Here is a 22,587-nt window from a genome sequence, read left to right as displayed (position 1 = left end):
CCTCACACTTGCCACCCGGTTATTTAATCCAGTAAGAGCCCTGGTGCTGAAGTGGAAGAACTGTGATGAAATGGAGATTACTAACTAGGGAGAGCACCCTCATTTGCCTCAGGAGACCCAGGAGCAAAGGAGAAGAAACAGATGCAATATAACAAACATCTAACAGAGGTGAGGAGGGCAGAGGAGATGTGTGCAGGATCTGTAGCTGTGATTGGCTTGAGTAATGGAAAGAGGCCACCAGCCAAGGAGACACTCAGTCCAACAAACTCATGAAACAGTGAATTCTTATAACTGAGCTTGAGCGCTAATTCAATTTGGCTTTCCAGAAAAGAATGTTGCCATTGACACTGGTGGGAAAAAGTTGTTTATTTGCATTGCTTCCATTTTCTACTGTAGTGTTAGGATGAAATTTAAGCATCTCCCTAGCTTTTATTTACAATTCATCTGGAATATTACTACACATACAATGTACATTTAAAAAACTGATGGGGAAATGCAGTTTATGCTTCTCTCTTCACAGGTTTCTCAAAACCATTCACCTTAAATGAGAATTTCTATAGACACCTGCACATATCTGAAAGGGCAGCAATCACACCAACAGGGTTAAAGGACTGCACAAATACAATAAGACACAGAAAACAAAGTCTAGATGATGTCATTTGGGGTACAGATATAAACAATACAGTACCATCTGAGTAACTTAGCAACGTAACACTCACACTTTATAGAAATAAAATTGCAAACCTGGTGGATGCTGACAAATATTAAACATTATATACACAATGAGGTAAATGTACCTTGGTCTCTTGAGAGGTAATTTAAGTTTAAAGCAAATGACATATTGAAGCATCTCCTTGACATATAAAGAAATATCAAATATTCCATTCCATTGGCACAATGTGAAAAAGGGATTATCAAAACACAGTTCATAATATTAAACTCACAAATCTCATTGAAAAATAAGCAAATTCACTTTAAGAAAGAGACTGAATGTTACTGACAATATTTTCAATACTCGTACTTATTGTTACTGACAATAAGTACGAGTGCATAACAGGATTAAAAATAATGTGCTGACAGTCCTCTGCTTTTCTAAAGAGGGCCCATGAAAGTTTCAACATCCAACACATGAAGCTGTACTGCACTCCCAAACTATTCTTCAGAATTTCAACACGTCGACTTGTTCTGCTGGGCTATAACAGAACAACAGCTGGAATCTCCACAATGTAGAACCAGAACACTCCCATGACCAAGGAACAAAGAAATGATTTACAATCATTCCTTCAGTGCATGGAATGAAATCACAATGTCTTCTGGGCAGATTTTGGTGTGCATGTTAAGTAGTAGTTTGTCATTGGTTTTACGTATCTGACAATTTGCAGAGGGAAGAGTCAAACATGTATGGATTACAAAAATGGCTACATGGCCACTTAAGTCTGCAGCGAGAACCAAAATCTGGAATTCTTGATGGCCACAGCCCCACACAGGGCCTCAAGGCACTTCTGGAGTACTACTGTAGTAGCAGGATTACAGGCTGAGCTTCATGCCTTTACTGTCCTACTAGAGACACAGCTGGCCACTACTTCTGAGGCCAACTTCCACTGCCACTTAGCTGTCACCCTAATCTTTGCCCAGAGCTGACATCAAAGCAGGGCTACCAGTAGGGGCACCCCCTACCCCAATTTGCAGATCACTCCCTCATAACACCCAGTGACTCAAGGAAGTGGAAAAATGTCACACAGCTTCCATCAATCACTTCATTTTAGGTCTCAAAAGCAGCTCTTAGGTCCAAAGGCTGGAGGTGGGGTCAGGAACACTAAGTCTCTGAGCCAGGGGGCAGCAGAAAGGCAGAGTGGGAAAAACAGAGCTGAAGATATAAGGGACTCAAGTTGTGTAAGCCTCAGTAAGTCATACTTCCTTCATGCTAGCTTAACCAGGGTATTGACAAGATAATATGTAATTTGTCAGAAGATATGTCTTAGCCATACTACACTTTGGGGCTGGGGGGAAGTCTTTGATTGGCAATAGAAACAACAGACTGCACTACAAAATTACATAGAAATATTTCTCTAATTAGATGTATATATAGTTATAGCCACATTAACCATGACCTATCTCAATTTTTAAGTTATTTTTATATTCAGTATTGGCCACCTAGAGAATCAAACTATCCCTACACAAAAAATTAGCTGTAAACATGTAAACTCAATTTAGAACTAAATTCGAACTTTAAAAAATTCCCTGATTCATCAAAGCACATTTTATCCACTTAGGTAAGAAAAACATAATGATTCTTCAACTTCAGATATCATGAGAAGTGTCTTCAGTAAAAACCCATTTCCTTGCAAGAAAGTAAGAAACGTATTACAACTTTAACTCAGATAACTTTTGGTATGGTCTTAAAATTATATAAAAACAGTTTTAGTGATAAAATACATTGGTCCCTGGATTTCTATAAAGCAGATCTCGAAGGGTTAGAAATGGAAAAAACTGAAAACAAAGGCCCCAAAAGTACCTGATTATAGCACAAGAGCTTATTTAAGCAGGTGATACAACTGTAACAACAAACCCTTACTTACATTGATGAAATCATGATAATTACAGAAAAAACTCAGATTTGTATTAAAGATACTAATCTCTAGGTACTTTTTCCCATGGTGTTTCTGACGTATGAAACGGACACTAATGTCTAGGTAGTATGTCATTCGTCCTACAGTTACTTTGGTTTAAGACCAAATAGTCTTCAAATGTATGCTAGGTTTGAAATAAGACATTAACAGAGCCCAGCTGCTTCAGATCAATAGTCACAATCTCTTCTTGGCTAAACACTAAAGGTTATTTTGACCTTTTTATCTGGGGATTGGTATCACTATGTTCAACATCTCGTCTCAAGCAATGATGATAACATTTCCCCGCCCAGAATATGATCACAGTGATAAAAAGGACTTTGAAAGCCACACAAGCCCTGCAAAGATTTGACAGCACTGAAGTAAAACCCAGGCTCAACCACCTAACTCCAGCAGCAGTGAGAAGACCCAACGGACTGACTTTGACATTTAATATGACCAAGAATATATGAAGAGAGCCTCTACTCAGAATAGCTATTAGTTGCTGCTTCTCCTAGTATCAACGTGGCACTGAATTCATTGCTACCATGTAAATCAAGCAGTTGCAAGATCTGCACATATGAGATAAAAAGACTGAATTAAAAGCTGCCTTCCTCAAAGGGTAGTGAGACCTCAAAACTCCACTAACTCTACCCTTCCCAAGATAGAATCCACAAATACTTACAGCTACATAACATGTGAAAGTCACCTACACTTGTACATTCATATTAACTATATCTGCCTTCCTAGAAAAAGGCCTATTATTTAACATTAACCACATTTGAATTTTAAATGCAATTCCTTTCCAAAAAAGAAAAATCAAAACAAAACAAAACACTGCTTTGATCAAATAAAGAAAAAGAAATGGCTTACAGAACAGCATACAACTTTTCCTTCGGCAATAGACAAGCCTCCCCTTTCAAAAGGAGTCTGTATACCATAATGATTACATCCATAAAGCACTGTACATGTTTGGAGTGCCACTTCACTTCTTAAAATAAACTCAGGCTAAACGTCTCAACTGCAGAGCTCCAGTGCTCCTGTGGGGTGTTCCCGCATGGCAGTCACTGCTTATCAATGCTACAGCCTTGCCTCAGTGGTTCAAGCACATCTGGGTAGGAGAAAGGCATGAAGACTGAATGACATCTATCACAAAAACCCTCAAAAAACAAAAACAAACCCAGAAAAGGTTTAGGTTACTCAGAAAAATAAACTTTTTGAATGAAAATGATACAGGACTTAACACCGCCTTTAAGTAGTTCTGTTCGTTTCCACTTAGACAGATGCAAAAGTAGCACTTACTGGTGTAGCACAACCCTACTGTGAAGGTGTGTTGTGTTCAGAGTGTGAAGGAGCTGTGCACAAATACAACGGAGCAACTGTGCCCCCACGCCTCCACGAGGTCATATTTTTTAGACTATAGAGTTTAAAGTGTTAGTTTAAGATCTTGAAAAATTATAGAACAGTACATTCAAAGTGAACCAAGGAAACACTAGTGGTTCAGAGTCCTCTGAGAATGTACTACTAGGAGTGAAAATCAGAAGTGCTTCATTTAGTGCCACACCCCAGCTCCTTCACCCTTACAGAAGGTCAACAGCACAGCAGCTCCCTAAGGGCTGGCAGTTGTCTTTAAAAACAAGCTTTGTTAATAAAAACAAAAGTAGACTACACAACATTCTGTAACTGTCTGGAAGAAGTATCCATAGTGCACAGAAAGGACCCCACGGCTGCCTCTGGGCCCAGAGAAACCCTGGGAAGCTTTCAGTTGACCATATTCCACTGCTGCAAGAGGAAGCAGAGCCCTCTGTTCTCTCAGTGAGGTAGAACAACCAGCCTCCTAAACACCCAGGAGCAGATATGAAGAGAGCAGAGTTCCCACGGTGTTTCAGTTACATTTTGATGCCTTCCTGTTGGCTGAGTTGTGACAATGTTTTTTTAATTCGCAAAGCTGTCAGCCTTGCTGCTCCATTGGCATACCAGCATTCTCTCATAATTTTAGCCATCACTCTCAAGGCCTATAAGAAAACATAGGAAAAATAATTAATGTACACATACTACTTGTTATTGATCTGTGACTTTAAAATGATAGGTATAAGGTGCCTATTCTAGGTTCTTTGTAGTATCAAATGAGGACTTCAGTCTCCATCAAGATCCTGGTGCCAGCTACTGGAAAGGCTGTGGACAGGGGAGCTTTTTCAGGAGACCTCAGAATTCCTGGTTCAGCACTGAAAGAATGCACACACTATGGCACGCGAGACACTGGGTCCAAACATAACTGCACTTTGAGTCCTTTAGAGCAAAGCTATGGTAGAAAGCAGGGAGAAGAGCTCAAAGTGCTGGAACACAGGTTCTGCCCACTCCAACTTGTCCCAGCCACTTCTCCAGCCCAGCAGAAGGCTTAAGGGTTTTGTCCAAGGAAAGAAAGACTGGCATCTTCTCTGCCCAGAGAAAAAGGGCAGGTATCTCACACTGGAAACATGCTGGACTCTGACTGTAAGCCTTCTCCTGGAACATAGTAGTAGCACCTGTGCACACTCTTGTGGATTCCAAAGGAATCTCCCCTGGAGATCTGGGCAGTCCAAGAGAACAGGCCTGACAGATTATTAACAGTGACCAGAGAATCAATCAAATAACCCCGAGAGATCACTAAAGCGTACACCTGTAAGCTCCAATCACATGCACCTGCGTAGGCCTTCATTAAAAGTGAGAACTGTCTGATCGAACATTTGAAAAAAGTAACATGAAATGAAGAAAGTGAAACCAACACAAGATGTAGAGAGAGAACACTGGATTTTCAAAGCTCTACTGTTAGTAGGCAGGGTGTAGCTCCTTGGTCCAGTGTTTGTACAGTATGCATACCATGTTCAGGCTATAGTACCACCACACCACCAAACCCCTGGGATTCATCATTGGTTCATGTATTTTGTTTTAAGTTTATTCTCTCTGTGTAGTCTTTATACTCAAAGTTACTTTATTCTTCCCAGAGTTCCCTTCAGTCCCTGTATTTTATACTACAGCACTCCTCAAATGTCTAGTGATAGAATAATAAGGTTCTGTACGTAGTGAATAGGAGGAACACTCAGAGATAGTTACAAATAACTACTTGAGGGAAAGGTCAGGTGGGGAGCAGGGGGAGGAGGGCAAGGGGAGGGAGAATGAGGAGATACATGGAAAACCTGAATGAACTACAAAGCTGATAAATGTTCCAGTAAGTGGAGCAAAACCTGGAGGGTGGGTAGGCTTATAGTCAGGTAACCAAAGGTGAAGAAAAACAACAAAGGCAATGGGAGACTACCTAAGACTGCTTCAGAAGTACTTCCTAGAAAATATGTTTCTAGATTTAAAGGACCATGTACCAAAGTACACATAAACATTTATTTAAATAATTATTTTTGAAGGCCTATCATTTAACAAATATTTCTGTAGGTGTTAGATACAGCAGTGAACAAACTTATGAAATTTCTATCCTCAAAAAGTTTCCATTTCGGAGATAGACCAATTAATAAATTACTGTGAAATACAAACCTTTAAGGTGGTAAATGCCAAGAAGAAAAACAATTTAGAGAAGATAAAGCCTGCCAAGGGAAAGCATATTCTCAGAGGGAAGGGAAATGGCTAATGAGAATAGTTCTAACAGAGAGGAGCATACAAACAGGAAGAACAGTAAACAAAGAGGGAGGTGAAGGCCCAGGAAGGACACAAAGGCAAAAGAAATTCCAGGACAGAAGCCACACAGTGGCTCTCAAAAGCAACCAGTCCAGACTGGAAACAGCAGATGGCCCGGAAGACACATTTATGTACGGATCATTTTGAGGTTTGTGTGTGCATTTATGCATGTGTTATTGCAGACTGAACCTAGGGCCTCATACACACTTGGCAGGCACGCTAGCACTAAGCTATATGTTGAACCATTTAGATTATTTTTTAGTTTTACTCTTAGGTCTCCCTACGTTCCTTACCAAGGCTGCTTATATTAGAGCTCTATAGCACAGGCAGGCTTGAGCTTATGATATTTTTGCCTTAGCCCCCTGAGCAGCTGGGATTATAGGCCTGTGCCAGCAAGCTTAGCCAGTTCCATACACTTATGTGTTTCAACTGAGAGACTTTAAAACCCTAGAAAAGTAGAAACTTGAAATAGCAGAAAGTACACAGAAAACTAATCTTATCAAATTGAGAAAATAACGCAGCAGCAATGGCATTAATCAGCATTCTATAACAGTAACTATGAACCGCACATGTCCTTAATAGTATCCAACTTCTTCCTGCTTAAAAGACATCTGTCTCTAAACTGCTTCAGTTAATAAATGAGTGTGAATACTTCATGTCTGTGCTATCAAGTACCCAGAGACAATTTTAAAGCACACTTTTGTGTGCTGAGGTCTATCACATGAACTCTGGGCATACTCAGTTGTCTTCTCTGGGTCTGCACATTGTATTTTGCTTAAGGTGTCTTACAATTTTTTGAAACACTTTAAAACATTTCTTAAGGAAAAAGAAGACATCCTTTCTCTAAGTTCACTTCTCTCATAGTCTGCTGTTAACATCTGGGTATGTGTTCCACTGGACTTTTTTTCTAGGATGCATATATTTGGCACTTTTCCAACAAAGCAGAGTAGAACTTTGTAGAAATTACCAACTATAAGAACTTTCTTAAAATCACAAAATACTACCTTAGTACAACTCCTTGGGGCCTCATTAAGAGGTCTAACTTTGTTGTGATTTTGAGATAGAGTCTTTGTAGCCCAGGTTGGCCAGGAACTGGCTGACGTTGAGCTTAAATTCCCGGCTATCCTGCTTTCACCTTGGGATACTGGTAGGACAAGCGTGTGTAGCAACACCCTAGCGCAAAGTGGTGTCGAGGAGCAATCCCTAGCCTCCAGTATACTAAGCATGCACTTTACAATCTCAGCCTCATGCCAGCTAGAGAGAGCACAATGATGTCAGAAGTGACACTGAGGTGACACTCTTTCTTTTTTTGAAAGTCCACTTAAACTATTAAACTTCCAATCTGGAAGGCACACTTTGGTACATTAACATCTAACAGTAACAGCTGTTAATAAAATTTGTTTTATGACTTCTTTGAATTTACAGTTAAGAATGAATTCCTACAACATTCTATAAAAGCTGGGGATGACTCTGTTGGACTCTGTTGGAAAGCACCCCCTCCCTCGGAGGAGCAGCCCTGCATAGCCTAGGAATACAGGTCATACCTCTGAAGTTCCCTGCAGTGATCACACCCAAGCGCCTCATCTTACAAAGGGTGCTAAGTTCCAGAGAACTGATGCAACCTGTTCATGTCTGAGTCAAGCTAGTACTGGCAGGCCTCCTTATTCCTGCCCAGTGTCTGTCATATGACTCTGGGCTGCACTGGCTGGAGGGAGGCATTCCTTCCATCAGCAGGCATTTTACTTCATTTGGCATATCTAAGGATGATCAGACATGCCAGTGACCACTGCAAATGTTTCATGGTCTTTTTAATACTTTTACTAAATCTTATTAGTTTATGAAAAAGAAAAAGAACCTTTGCATTTTTCCTTACAGAAAAGTAACAAATATCTGCCTACTAAGTAGAAACAGTTTAGCAAAGAGCCTTGTATCAAAAGGAAACACTTACCTCACAGCTCTGCCATCTGTTTGGAATATTTGGCCTTAACTTCTGTTCGCAAACTACTTTTCTCATTTCTTCAACCGATGGATCAGAAGGTACAAGATCATAATAAGGCAACTGATAGTCTTCATGGATTCCTGTATTGGTTTAAAAAGTCCAATTTAATCCACTGCCCTGTCACTGGAAGGATTACTTGTGAGGCTCATTACAGTGGTTCATAATTCCTCAGGTAGGGAAGTAAGGCTCACAGCTTTCCGTATCTAACTCACATCTGCAGCAATAACCCACCTACTTGAGTCATCACCATGCCTGCACTTTTGTGAAGGATAGTGCTGTCAACTTGACAAAATCTAGAATCACCTGAGAAACAGGCCTCTGGGCATACCTATGAGGATTATTTTTGATTAACAGAATTGACACAGGAGGACTCATTTTACCTTGGGCAAGGGATGCTGGGGTGTATAAAATAGAGAAAGCACGAACTCACTGGTCTCTGCTCTTGGCAGTAGATGTGATATGACCAGCTCCCTCAGGCTCCTGCCACTGTGACATCCCTGAATGATAGACTGTAACCTGGAACTGTAAGTCACAATAAACCCTTTCTCCCTGATACTACTTTTGACTGAGTATGTATCACAGCAACAGAAAAAGAAACCAGGACAACTTTGAGCCTTGTGTGCTATGATGACCAGGTTGAGATTTTGACTATAAGTCGATTAGTCAGAAGATGAGATCTCATTGTGATTGCAGTTTCTCACTGGATGCATGGATATATTCTTGTAAGAAAATGTGAATCCCACAAGGCTAGCTTAAGATACAAATCTCTTCCTTCTGCCTGTGTCTGTAAATAACATGTCCTATTTGCTATAATACCAAATATACTCTTATCTCTCACTGTCTAAAAATCTTGAAGTCCTAAGTCCTAGCCAGGATACCTAAGCCTAAGAGGCAGTGTTTTGAGCACACACTGACAAGTTCTCAGCCTAATACAAAACCAAAAGTAAAAACAAACAATCTAAAAAGCATGCAATGTTAATGCAATTATCATTATATAGATCTTCAATCATCAAGCTGTACAAAAACAATAATAGTCGTTTTTTAAAAAAAGGTTTTCTTGTTGGTTTTGTTTTTAAGGCTTTTTAGCCAAGTCCATACTAGAAACAGTTTCTCAGGTATCCTTTCAAATAAGCAAGATGATAGCAAGAGGCTGGGTTCTGACACTGAGACTAAAACAGCAGGAGAAACAGCTGGATAAACTGTGTGTTGGCCGGATGATCTTTTGTTCTCTGTGGCATTCTCAGTGGTCACCTGTCAGACTGCCCACTATAGTTTCAGTTAAGAAAAAAGAAAACAACTCTGGACTAACTTCTCATGACAAACTATTGAGGAAAGGACAATGATTTACCACCAATAGAACAGCGTCGAGCAATTTCCCAGAACACTAAGCCCATTGCATAGATGTCAGCGCGTTTGAAGGATTCAAAATGTTTCATATTTATGGAATCATCTAGAACTTCAGGGGCCATGTACCTAAAAAACGAAGTCAGCATTGTAGTCAATTATAAAGCACATTTCTTTTGAGCTGTTTCATACACTTTTCCGTCTGAAAAAACAGATACACAGTCTGTGTCACTATATAGACTAGGCTGACTTAAAGATCCACCTACCTCTGCCTCATAAACACCTGGATTAAAGATGTATACTACCAAACACAGGAATTTTTTTCTCTTTTTATTGTGTTTTAAAAAAATGATTTACACTTCCTACAAAAATATTTTCCCAAGTATATAAGGAGCAAAGTGAAAAAAAATCACCCCCTTACTGTGTCAACACATGGGTCTCATTGTGATTGCAGTTTCTCACTGGATGCATGGATATATTCTTGTAAGAAAATGTGAATCCCACAAGGCTAGCTTAAGATACAAATCTCTTCCTTCTGCCTGTGTCTGTAAATAACATGTCCTATTTGCTATAATACCAAATATACTCTTATCTCTCACTGTCTAAAAATCTTGAAGTCCTAAGTCCTAGCCAGGATACCTAAGCCTAAGAGGCAGTGTTTTGAGCACACACTGACAAGTTCTCAGCCTAATACAAAACCAAAAGTAAAAACAAACAATCTAAAAAGTCCTTTTAGACACCTCCCTATACAGACATACATAAAATAACACGTGACTGGGATCATATCAAATGCAAGCAAAATATTAAGTATCTAAACTGGTTTTCAAATTAATGATGTTGACTAAATCCCATGAAATGCTGAAATGGCAGTTCCATGCCATCTGTCTTCTGATCATGGCTTATGAAAGACACACAGAGAACAGCTGTGCCTGTTACAAATACTCTAATGTACACCACCCTCACGGACTATTTAGGAACCACAAATTTGGAACTGGAAGTCTTCTCACCAAAACAGTATGAAAAATGAAAGAGAAAAGGCACTAAGTTCTGAAGTAAGTAAGTTTCTCTCTCTCTCTCTTTCTCCTTCTTTCTGTTTTTCTGAGACACAGTTTCTCTGTGTAGCCCTGGCTGTCCTGTTGCTCTGTAGACCAGGCTGGCCTAAACTCCAAGATCTGTCTACCTCTGCCTCGTGCACCACCACTGCCCAGCTCTGAAATTTGCTATAGTTACAGGTCCTACAGACCACTACTGAGGCTCACTCAGCCGGTCATGAGTTCTCCAAGTCCCCAGCAACCCAGAAACTATAAATACAATTCAGATTGACTAAAGTTGCTGGCTTTTTCCAAGTTCAAAGTTTTGAAGAAATATTGTGACGCAATTTTTAAACACAGTAAGATTTTAAGTCCAACATCTCAGCTTGCCAGTCATATGAAGTAGGTCACATTACTAAACCTTAATAGTGTGTTTTTCTCTTCTGAGTTAATAGTAATGACATCTATCTACAGAGGTTCTTTTGAGGATAAATGACTGAAACAAACATTTATGAAAGTGGATTAGGCACTTCAGTAAGTACCTGGAACACAGGCCTCTTAAGCTTCTTGCAAGCCAATGGACTACACAGATCCAGACACACAAAGGGGCAGTTAAAACATAATGTGAGAACACAATTACAGCAAATGACTCAAAGAGTCACTCACTATGCTGCACCAGGAAGGTGTAAGGGTCCCGAGGATCAGAAAAGGGTTCCTTGAGGTATACAAGGATGTTAAGGACACAGTATGTTAAGGGATGTATGTTTTAGGACAGCATACACAAATGTTCTATGGAAGAAAGACAACAGAAAATATGGCTATGGTACAGAAACAGGAAGGATTTAGACTACTATTGGTTATTATTATTCTTACAATTAACCTAATTAATGATAATACTTTCTGGAAGGGCTGTCTATCAATAGGCTTGTTTTTAAGTTAAGTAACTAGGCTTCCGAGTAGCAAAGACCCTAAAAGCTTGTGAACAATCTAATAAAGGACCAAGTTTGAGCTTCAGAAGAGATACAGATGTGAAAATCTTGGGGGGGGGGGAGGGTTGGTAACATTAACCATTATTAAAGACCATTTATTCCTAAGTTTACCTTTTAGTGCCTACTCTGTGGTTTGGAGCAATATCAATTGTATCTGTGGCAGAATCATGTCTCACAGCAAGTCCCAAGTCTGCAATACAACAGGTTCCATTTTTCTTCACCAAGATATTCTTTGATTTCAAATCTCTATGGGCAATAGCTGGTTTTCCTAGAAAACCAAAAGTTAGAAATGACTGCTAAACAAGAGATACCATTCACAATTCACTTTGAGGTCCAAAAGCCTCACTAGTCCCAGTGTGAAAGCACTTGAGCTACATCACCTATAACAAGTAGACTACTACTAAACTCAGCAAACCACTGTGTCGAAAGGGAAGAAATCGTTTAAATCTTCAGAAAACATAAATCTAAGAACTAAAAATAAAAAATCAAGGTGAAAAAGTTGTTGGTTTGTTGATCTCTAAGTAAACTTTCAGATTTCTTATATTTTCATTGGAAAAAACATTCAAATTTTAAAAAGCTACATATCTCCAGTTAGGTTTCACGATCTGAATATATATTATACACACAGGAACATAAGCTTAAATAACAGAACTATAGAAAGTGTTACCTTGGGTACCAACAATCTCCATGTGAAGATGGGCAAGACCACTTGCTGTGGACAGAGCAAGCTTGATCATTCCTTCCACAGTAACAGTGTATCTATTCAAGTAATCGAAAAGGGATCCATGCTCATGATAATCTGACACCAACCACAGCTGCGTCCATGTCCCATTGTCTGCACGTCAGAACACATACATTTCAGTCAGGCTGCTCAAAACTTGCAGCTCACTCGAGCTGTCAGTACTTTTCACTATCGCTCTTGAACACACACCTGCAACATGACGCCACCTTAACTTTGCATGAATTCCTTCCATATTTTCTTATAGTTTTTCTATACTTTTATGTGCATATATTTCAGATCCTCAGAGTATACCCCCTATTTGTGAGATAAAGCAATGATAAATAACTCCATTTAAGAGAAAAGGAATCATATTCCAACAGTGTTCATTTCCTCAACCTACAGAGATAGTAGCAGAGCTGGGACTCCTTAGTGCCTAAGGCATCTGGGCTGGATTAGTTCACACTCAGTGTTGCTCTGGAGGAAGAAGGGCAGCAGCAAGTGAAGATAAGAAACTTCTGGGGAGCCAAGTATGACCTCAATAGCATGTGACAAAACTGAAGTAAGCTTTGGTGAGAACTGACAAGCTTCAGTGACAGACTGTACAGTTCTCAAAGATGCCAGACAAGATGATCATAATTTCAATGCTGCTCTCTCAGAAAAACCTCTGATGCTAAAACAGGAACTAAAGTGTTGAAAGAGAAGGCTAAAGAGACTAGGACTGAACCTCACTGTACAAGGTGATTTGGAACCTAAACAACTTGAAATGTGGGTGCTAAGAGTTCCTTGGTAAACTGATACATGCATCTGAAATGTAACATTAAGGTTGGCAGGCTCCTAGGCTACACTGGTTCAGTAAATGCAATTTAACTTTGAAGTAGATGGGAAAACAAGAAACAACACAATTCAATAAAATATACACCCTAAGTCATGTACTGGCTAGTTTTATGTCAGCCTGACACATGCTAGAGTCATTAGGAAGCAAGGAAACTCAACAAAGAAAATGTCCCCACTAAAGTGGTCTATGGACATGCCTGGGGTGTACTTTTTTGATTAATAAACCATGGGGAGTACTCATTGTGGGAAATGCCACCTCTACACTGGTGGTCCTGGGTGCTAAAATAAAGCAACCTGAGCCAGCCAGAGGGAGTCGGGGGTGGGGGGAGCAATAAAAATTGTCCATTCATGGTCTCTGCTTTAGTTCCTGCCTCCAATTCCTGCTTTGACTTCCTTTGAAATGAACTATGACTGAGAATGTAAGCTGAAATAAATGTTTATGTCTCCAACTTGCTTTTAGTCATAGTGTTTTACCCCAGTAATAGAAAAACATAACTAAAACAAGTTATACTGACCCAGGCAGGAACCCAGGGTCTGTGTGTTATTGATTACATGGACTCAGACATATTTTTGAATGGGCCTATGTTTCTTCTTTTATACAAGAACAACTTACTTTGAAGACTCTTAAGATATTTAAAGAGAATACAGAACTATATTTCTTTTTAAAGTAGGTAATACAATGTTTGCCATATGAAAATTTAAAATGTGATGTTCCCTACAGCTACAGACAAAAGGGAAAAAAAAGGAAATATAAATGAGATCTATATTTTGTTGGCATGTACCTTTAATCCCAACACTTGGGAGACAGAGGCAGGAGGCCAGTCTATTCTAGAGTGAGTTACAGAACATCCAGAGCTACATAGAGAAACCCTATCTTGGGAGAAAAGCAAAAACCCAAAACCAAAACCTAACAAAAAAACGGGGGTGGGGGTTGGGGGAGAGGAGGGTGTCAAAAATAATAGGGCTTCATACTCTGGGAAGAGTCCTTTCTTTCTTTTTAATTTTATGTTCAAGTATTTTGCCTGCATGTATGGCAAAATTACCACTTGTGTGTCTGGTGTTCAGGGAGGCCAGAAAAGAGCAATATATCCCCTGGAATTGAAGTTACATAGAGACTGTTGAAAGCCACCATGCAGGTGCTTAGAGTTGAACCTGGGCTCTCTAGAACATTGAGTGTTTTTAGTCATTGAGTCTTCTCTTTAGCCCCATGCAAAGTATTTCTTGTTCTGCCAAAAGAACTCAAGAGATGGAACTCCAGTTGCACAACCAGTTAGCGCACAGTCCTTATACATCAGTGCTAGGCATAAGAACAAGAGATTAGTGATTCTAGGGGTTGGTTTTCTTTTGTTTTTTTGGCTTGTTTATGTTTGTTGTAGTTTTTTTCTTTTCTTTTCTCAACTGTTCTTCATGCATCTCTAAAGTTCTTTTCTTGGTATGTGTACACCACTAGCTCACATTCTTATCTGTAAACCATAACTGTGTTCTGAAAGATTCAAAAGCACAACAGCTAGAGAACACGACAGGAAAGGGAGATTTCCTGAAGTATCTAAGAAGAGAGGAAGAAGGAAGAGATTGCTCATACAGAGAGAGCTGCATAACGGACTTAAATGATGACTCAGCATTTAAGAACCAATACTGGCCATAAGGAGAGCAGAGTTCAGTTCCTAGAACACGTATCAGGCTCACAACTGCCTACAATACCAGCCCAGGAGAACCTATACGTCTGGCCTCTTTGGGCACCAGTACTCAATCACACATACCTGCATGCAGATATACTCACATACCTATAGTTAACAATCTATCTATCTATCTATCTATCTATCTATCTATCTATCTATCTATCTATCTATCTACCTACCTACCTACCTACCTACCTACCTATCTATTTTTGTTTAAGGCTGGCCTAGGCAAAGGTAACCAAATCAAGAGGATGAAGATGAAGAAAAAGAGAAGTGGGATGGAAAGCCTAGGTTCTGCCTGGTACACCTAATAAAGAAAACAGTAGTAAGGTCAGTTAGTTCCCATTGTGACCACCAGATGACAGCATCCACTTGACTGCAGTTTGAACAAATGGCACTTCAGGGCACAACAGGTTCAGTGGTTTGCACTTGTGGGTTGTAACTTGAAACATGCCTAATAGAAGCCTGAAAGAGGTTTAAAATTCAAATGCAAATGAGTCACCACCATTGTAGAATTTGAAATCACAAATCTGGGTAAGCCCTTTTAGTGAACAATTACTATTGTAGAATCAGAGCTTTCTTACACATCAATCAGAATAAGAATAAGAAAATAAGAAAATAGTAGGAAATAAGAGTAGGCTAGTATAGCGGCACACTGAAACCTCACCACTGGGACATGGAGTGAGGAAGATCATGAGCTCAATGCCAGTTGTGGCCATCGAGAGATTGAGAGAGATTGAGAGAGAGAGAGAGAGAGAGAGAGAGAGAGAGAGAGAGAAAGAGAAACAATATACTAAGAAAAAATGTTATTTCAACAGTTGGAAGAGGGAGAGATACCTAGTGTCAAAACAGAAGAAAGTAAGAGCCAAGGAGACAGACTGTGATTACTACTTTGCTTGTTTTTAAATTAGATACTGAATTGTTAGGAGCCACTGATAATCACTACCTACCACCCATTACTGTTCCTCCCACAATCACACATAAGAGTCCTAATGAGACAGCTTAAGTTCACAACACAGCTAGTGTCTACTTATGAAACCAACAAAACCGATCGGCCTCAGCCTTTGGAATGGGTAATCTTAACTGTTAACTTGACTGCAATTTAGGATGTTTCAGAGACAAACCTCTAGGTGTGACTGTGAGGGTTGTTCAGAGAAGTTTAAATGAGGTGAGAAGACTCACCCTTAAGATGGATAGCACTACTTCATGGCTGCCCCTATGACTGCAGATGCAGTGTGACCAGCCTCAGGCTACAGTCTGTCACCATGCCTTCCATCATGATCCCTTCAGATAGGAAACAAAAGAAACCCTTCCTTCCCAAAGGTATTTTGTCATAGTAATGAGATGTTAACTAATAGAGCCTCTAAATCTAATGGTATACTATAAACTTGAAAATACTGAGAAGCCAAAAAGAAAAAAGAAAAAGGAGTAACCACCTGACATTAGAAAAGGGAAAGATGGCCACTGCAAGCCTCTCTCACCAAGCCACAAATGACACTTGTTGTGATTTTTGTTGCTATTTTTCTAGTGATTTATTTATTTTTATTTTATGTACATTGGTGCTTTGCCTGCATGTGTGTCTGTGTGAAGGTGTCAGAACCCTGGCGCTAGAGTTACAAACAGTGGTAAGCTGCTACATGGGTGCTGAACCCAGGTTCTCTGGAAGAACAGCCAACGCTTTTAACCTCTGAGCCATCTCTCCAGCCCCTCACTGTTCGTTTTTAATAGGAAGGCAGGAGATATGTTTATTTGATTAGGGTGGCAAAAGTTGAGTCACAATGTAAGTTCACAACAGATATCAGAAGAGGAACACTGTGGCATAAAGGTATTAACAGAAGCCAAAAAGAAGAAGCAGGGTCTAAGGTCACTGTTGGCAGTCAGTCACCTGCAGCATCCATGCTTCTTGAGCGTGTTGTGCCCTGACCTTATCTCATACTTTCAAGACATTGTCTGTAGTGTTCACGTGGCTCTAGCAGCAAGGCAATTTAGGAGAAACTCCTTCTCAGGTTTACTTGTACTTCCTTACAGAAATGAGGAAGTATTTAACTCCTGCCAGATCAGAACACAATACACTGGCAAGTTATTGTTATTTTCCTCAAAAATAAGGCTATTTTGTCAATGATACTCTGTTGTGCTTACAGACAGTAACCTAGCATAACTGTCCTCTGAGAGGCTCTACCAAGCAGCCAATGGAAAGAAATGCAGAGATCGACAGCGGAGCATTAGATGGAGCTCAGGGAGTCTTATGGAAGAGGTGGGAGAAGAACTGAAGGACCCAAAGGAGATAGAGACTCCACAGGAAGACCAACAGTGTCAACTAACCTGGACCCCTGGGGACTCCCAGACACTGAATCACAACCAAAGAGCTAGCATGGGCTGGACCTAGGCCTGCTGAACATATGTAGCGGAAGAGCAGCTTGGTCCCCAACAGCAGGAGCAAGGGTTCTCTGAATATACTGCCTACCTGACTGTGGATTCCTTTCCCCTAAATGGATTGTCTTATTTGGCCTCAGTGGGAGAGGATGTGCCTAGTCCTGCTGTGACCTGATGATGGGGAGGGCAGGGAGGTTGTTATCTAGAGGGGAGCTCTCCCTTCTCAAAGGAAAAGGGAGAGAGGAATGGGGGTAGGCTCTGCATGAGAAGGTACTAGGAGGAGAGGGAAAGCTGATATTGGGATGTAAAGTTAGAAAGAAAGAAAGAAAGAAAGAAAGAAAGAAAGAAAGAAAGAAAGAAAGAAAGAAAGAAAGAAAGAAAGAAAGAAAGAAAGAAAGAAAGAAAGAGGGGGAGGGGAGGGGAGGGAAAGCCAGCCAGCCAGCCATTGTGAGTAGAGATACAGCATAGTTGTAAAACACTTGTCTAGTATGTGCAAGGCAGGCCCTGGGCTTAAATCACAGAACTGAATTGGGGAAGGCTAGTCTATACTGAGATATCCTACTAACCCAGCACCAGGTCTATACTGAGATGTCCTACTAACACCAGTACTAGGGAGAGGAAAGGAAGAACTAATCCATGCTGCTGAGATGTCCTATAAAACAAAGCAGTGGGGGTGTGGCAGGGAAGATGTTTTCCTGGTCTCACATCAAATTCTGAAAAACCAAAGTTTATAGTATTTTCCTTCTATCTTATGACTATACTCAACTAATAGCCAGATTTAAAACAGCAAAAGTATATGACATTTTTATGGGTCTTTACAAATTAATAAAAAACTTAGAAATCCACTGCATGGGCCTGCAAGATGGCTCAGTGGGTTAAGATACTTGCTGCCAGTGCAATCCCTGGAACCCCCATGGTAGAAGGAACACTCTACAAGTTGTCCTCTGACTTCCACATGTGCACAATGACATACAAAATTATATTTAAAGTATACTGTCATGAAGAAAATCTTAACAAAGTTCTGTGTCTAAAAGACTGTATTTGCCCTAATTGATCTTACTGTTTCTCACTAAATATGACGGTATTTAGTTGTCATCTCTGTAAAAACAAAGCACGTCCAGACTTTGATACATTCCACTAAGAGTAAGGAGATGGGGCTAGTAAGATGGCTTAACTGGCGGCATGCCTGTCATGCAGGCATGAGCACCTAAGCTCAGATTCCCAGCCATGTAAAATCCAGATGTGGTAGTACATACCTGCAATCTCAGTGCTGGGCAATTGATCCTGAGCTTCTAGCAAATCAGTCTAGACACACAGATGCATTCCAGGTTCAGTGGGAACCATCTCAAAAATTAGGTGGAGACTGACTGTAGAAGATATCCAACATCCTAAACACACATACACACACACACACACACACACACACGAAAGACAACATCACTGACCTTTGTTGTCTGCTGCTATAAATCCCAGGATATTTTCATGGCGTAACATTACAGTCTGATAAATCTCTGCCTCTCGGAACCATGAACGCTCTTCTCTAGAAGAGAATATCTTCACAGCAACTTCTTCTCCCCGCCATTTGCCTCGCCAAACTTCTCCAAACCGACCTTTGCCAATGCTTTCTTGTAACACAATGGTCCTGGCAATTGTTCTTTGAACAAGCAGTGGTAAACCTAAATATAGAAATAAGTACAGCATAAATCATCAACAGTCCCTGTCTCACCCCTGACAGTCCACAATGGAGACCCACAGGCAAGTACTATTCCTTAACCTTTGCCTTGTTGGAAAGACTTTTGCCTTTCTACCCACAAAAGTGGAAAAAAAAAAATAGTAAGTACTGAAAAAGAATCCAGAGACACCTGCCTAGAGATTGGGGGACGTAAACTGAACTTTTCCTTTAAGGGTCAGGACAAAAGGGGAGAGAATAAAGAAGAGGGTTGTGGAGAGAGATTTAACAGAGGCAGATGAAAGAAAGGAACAAGGTATCTTTTGGGTACCAGTCTCACTCATGAGCATATGAATGTCAGTGGAAGAAAAGGTAAGTTGTCACCAGAAGATAAACAATTCTAAATACAAGGTCCCTCAATGACCAATAGGAGGCTGAAACACAACCAAGAATAGGTTAAAATGGCTGTAAAATCTGATTTTAGAAAGATGAATCAAGTAACTGCTTTACTTACAGGAGGAGGAGAAGAAGAATGTGGACACAAACACAACTGAGCTCTGACCTATAAGCTTTTGCAGTGAGAGGTCTGAAAGGAGAGGGAAGCTCTGAGGCAACAGAACAACTCCTGATGGCCCTACAAGTGCATGGGTCATAGAAAGAGGAAGAGTAACTCCATGCTCCAATTCATATAGTTACATTTCAAAGGCAAATAAACAGGCCTATGTTAGAACTCAACTATCATCTACACGGCAATGTCTTGAATCCTTTCATGAAGACCAGAGTGTGGGTGCTTCGGTCCTTCTTAGAAGGAGGAATAATCTACGCAATACCATATGCCCCAGTACAGGGCAATACCAGGGCCAGGAAGCAGGAGTGGATGGGTTGGGGAGCAGGGCGGGGGGAGGGTATAGGAGGCTTTGGGGATAGCATTTGAAATGTCAATGAAGAAAATATTTAATAAAAATAATAAAAAAAATAAAAAATAAACCAAATATGATTATTAAAAAAATAAAAAAAGAAAGGAGGAATAAAATACTCATAGGAGCAAATACGGAGACAAAGTGTGGAGCAGAGACTGAAGGAAAGGCCATCCAGAGACTGCCTCACCTGGGGATCCATCCCACAGTCACCAAACCCAGCCACTATTGTAGATGCCAAGAAGCCTAATATAGCTGTCTCCTGAGAGGCCTTCCAGAGCCTGACAAATATAGAGGTGGATGCTCTCAGCCAACCATTGGACTGATCATGGGGTCCCCAATGGAGGAGTTAGAGAAAGGACTGAAGGAGCTGAAGGGGTTTGCAACCTTATAAGAAGAACAACAATATCAACCAACCTGACCTCCCCCCCTCCACCCCCAGAGCTCCCAGGGACTAAACCACCAACCAAAGAGTACACATGGAGGGACCCATGGCTCCAGCTGCATATGTAGCAGAGGATGGCCTTGTCAGGCATCAATGGGAGGAGAGGCTCGTGGTCCTCTGAAGGCTCGATGCCCCAGTGTAGGGGAATGTTAGGGTGGTGAGGCGGGAGTGACTGGGTGGGTGAACATCCTCATAGAAGCAGGGGGAGGGAGTATGGGATAGGAGACTTCGGGGCTGGGAAGGGAACTGGGAAAGGAGATAACATTTTAAATGTAAATAAAGAAAATATCAAATAAAAATGCAAGTTATAAGCTTAAAGACAAACAAACAAAAACAAAGAGGAAATATGAACTGACCAAAGTCATAGAGCATGTGTTAGAGTCTAAACCTATTGATTGCTAGCCACACATCAAATTCCAAAATTGTTTTTCTTATAATTTACTTATGTATTTTATACATATAGGTATTTTGTCTATATGCATTATCTACACATCAGAAGAGGGCATTGGTTCCAGAGATTAGTTAAAGACAGTGAGAGCCAACATGTGAGTATTTTGATTTGAACTCAGGACCTCTGGAAGAACAGCAGTGCTCTTAAGCACTGTGCCATCTCTCCAGCCCTAAAGTCCAAAACTGTAAAGGAGGCACACTTCTCTTAGTCTTCTTCCAAACCACAGACAAGGGAAAAAAAGGTATTTTCTCTTTGGTCTAAAAGCAAAATACTATTATGCTAAAATCTATTTCAGCATGATCCTGACAATCAGCCAGTCTACTTCTGAGTCCACAAAAATCAACAAACAAAGCCAAGAAAAACAAACATTCATTCACAGGACTACTATTTTTGTTTCTTTGTTTGAAATTTTCTTTTAAATGTAAAAAGTTACTAAAGATGCAATAGTTTAATTTTAAACAATAAACGAGACTGGTCTGATCATCTGCCACCAAGCCTGCTAACACGAGTTTGTTTCCCAGGATCCATACAGAGGAGAGAGAGAACTGACTCCTTCAAGTTGTCCTCTGACTTCCACATGGATACTGTGGTTGGCAGGCATGTGTGTGCAAACACACACACACACACACACACACACACACACACACACACTTTTTATTAAAACAACAATTTTGTATCATGTTAAAGAGGCTAATCAGCTTCCAAATTCCAGAACAGTCTCAGAGCTGCAGAATGGCAGATGCATCTTTTAGCTGCAGCTCTATCTTTGTAAGAATGGTGTCCAACTTTCTACCTCCCAGGCTCAAGTTATATAGGGGAGGATGTGTGGAAGCCTATACATCTGTGACTTGTTTCAATGGTAAAACCAAGTTCCAATTTATCTATATTAAACTATCCAGTCAGACAGCAAGCTCAACAGTTTTCAATAGGCTGCAATCCTGTATAGTACTCATACTATTCCAAAGTTTTAACAAATTAAGCCAAATGCCCCAACCAACTAATTAAATAAAATAGGAAAAATGAGTTAAGACTTAAGAAAAAGGTAAACAATAACATTACCTGATCCAGACCCTGATGTTGTCATATCATAAATTAAATCTTTTAAGGTGGTGCCCTCTGAAATGAAAGGGCGATCTAGTGATGGATCCTCTTCATTTGGCACACGGTGGTGAATGACAGTGCGGTTATGGCAGATATAGACCATCAGCATAAGTGCAATGCAGACGAAGCAGACTGGACCAGCAATGACAGCTGCCAGCTCCACAGGACCAAGGCCAGCTGACTGCTTTTCTGAAAAAGGTCCTCCAATGAAATAAACATCAAGAGAAACAAAACACTGTAGGTGGCACTCACAGTTCCCAAACCCTCCATATCCCTCCACCCCCACCCCCGTGTCCACTACTATCATTTAGTCACACAGGGCTTCCCTCCCTGGTCTCCTTTGTCAGACCATCAGCTGTCAGTACCCTCTCACTCTTCCTGAGTATCCCCAGCCTATCTTATAGTTCACCATTGGGTTCATTAGCTAAGCCCCTTCTAGACCTCCTTCCCCACTTGTCACCTCAGGTAAACAAGAAAAGTAAACAATTATTTGAAACAACTTCTAATAACTCATTTTTTTATAAAGCACTTTGGTCTTTTCTTCTTATTCCAAGTTTACTGCAGGATTATAGCAGAAGAAATATATATAAATATAGTTAATAAAGTTTTTACAAATTATCAACTTCCTTGCAAAGCTTCAGACTCATATTTTATTATATACTTTTCCACCAACTATTTTTTTTAAGATTTATTTATTCATTATATGTAAGTACACTGTAGCTGTCTTCAGACACACCAGAAGAGGGCGTCAGATCTCGTTAC

The 22,587-nt window shown here is 40.3% G+C and overlaps 1 protein-coding gene across 4 annotated transcripts in view; it reads right to left on the bottom strand.

The window, feature by feature from the left end:
- Positions 1 to 346: 346 nt before the first annotated feature.
- The window catches only part of Tgfbr1 (transforming growth factor, beta receptor I), a 61,705-nt gene continuing 39,464 nt past the window's right edge, over positions 347 to 22,587 (bottom strand). For 2 of the 4 annotated variants that reach the window (NM_009370.3, NM_001312869.1), the window contains 7 exons: positions 21,784 to 22,026; positions 18,688 to 18,918; positions 12,303 to 12,470; positions 11,747 to 11,903; positions 9,620 to 9,744; positions 8,221 to 8,351; positions 349 to 4,621 (listed from right to left, as the gene is read on the bottom strand). In NM_009370.3, coding sequence (NP_033396.1) covers positions 4,496 to 4,621; positions 8,221 to 8,351; positions 9,620 to 9,744; positions 11,747 to 11,903; positions 12,303 to 12,470; positions 18,688 to 18,918; positions 21,784 to 22,026 — 1,181 coding nt within the window. In that variant the 3' untranslated portion in view covers positions 349 to 4,495. Of the gene's footprint in view, positions 4,622 to 8,220; positions 8,352 to 9,619; positions 9,745 to 11,746; positions 11,904 to 12,302; positions 12,471 to 18,687; positions 18,919 to 21,783; positions 22,027 to 22,587 lie in introns of all 4 variants that reach the window. The other 2 variants (XM_030253397.1, NM_001312868.1) reach the window with 2 other exon arrangements.

Source organism: Mus musculus, chromosome 4 (genome assembly GCF_000001635.26).
Source record: "Mus musculus strain C57BL/6J chromosome 4, GRCm38.p6 C57BL/6J".
Classification (NCBI taxonomy): Eukaryota; Metazoa; Chordata; class Mammalia; order Rodentia; family Muridae; genus Mus; species Mus musculus.
The sequence above is the reverse complement of the archived record's forward strand: the minus strand, read 5'-3'. Positions and strand labels throughout refer to the sequence as shown.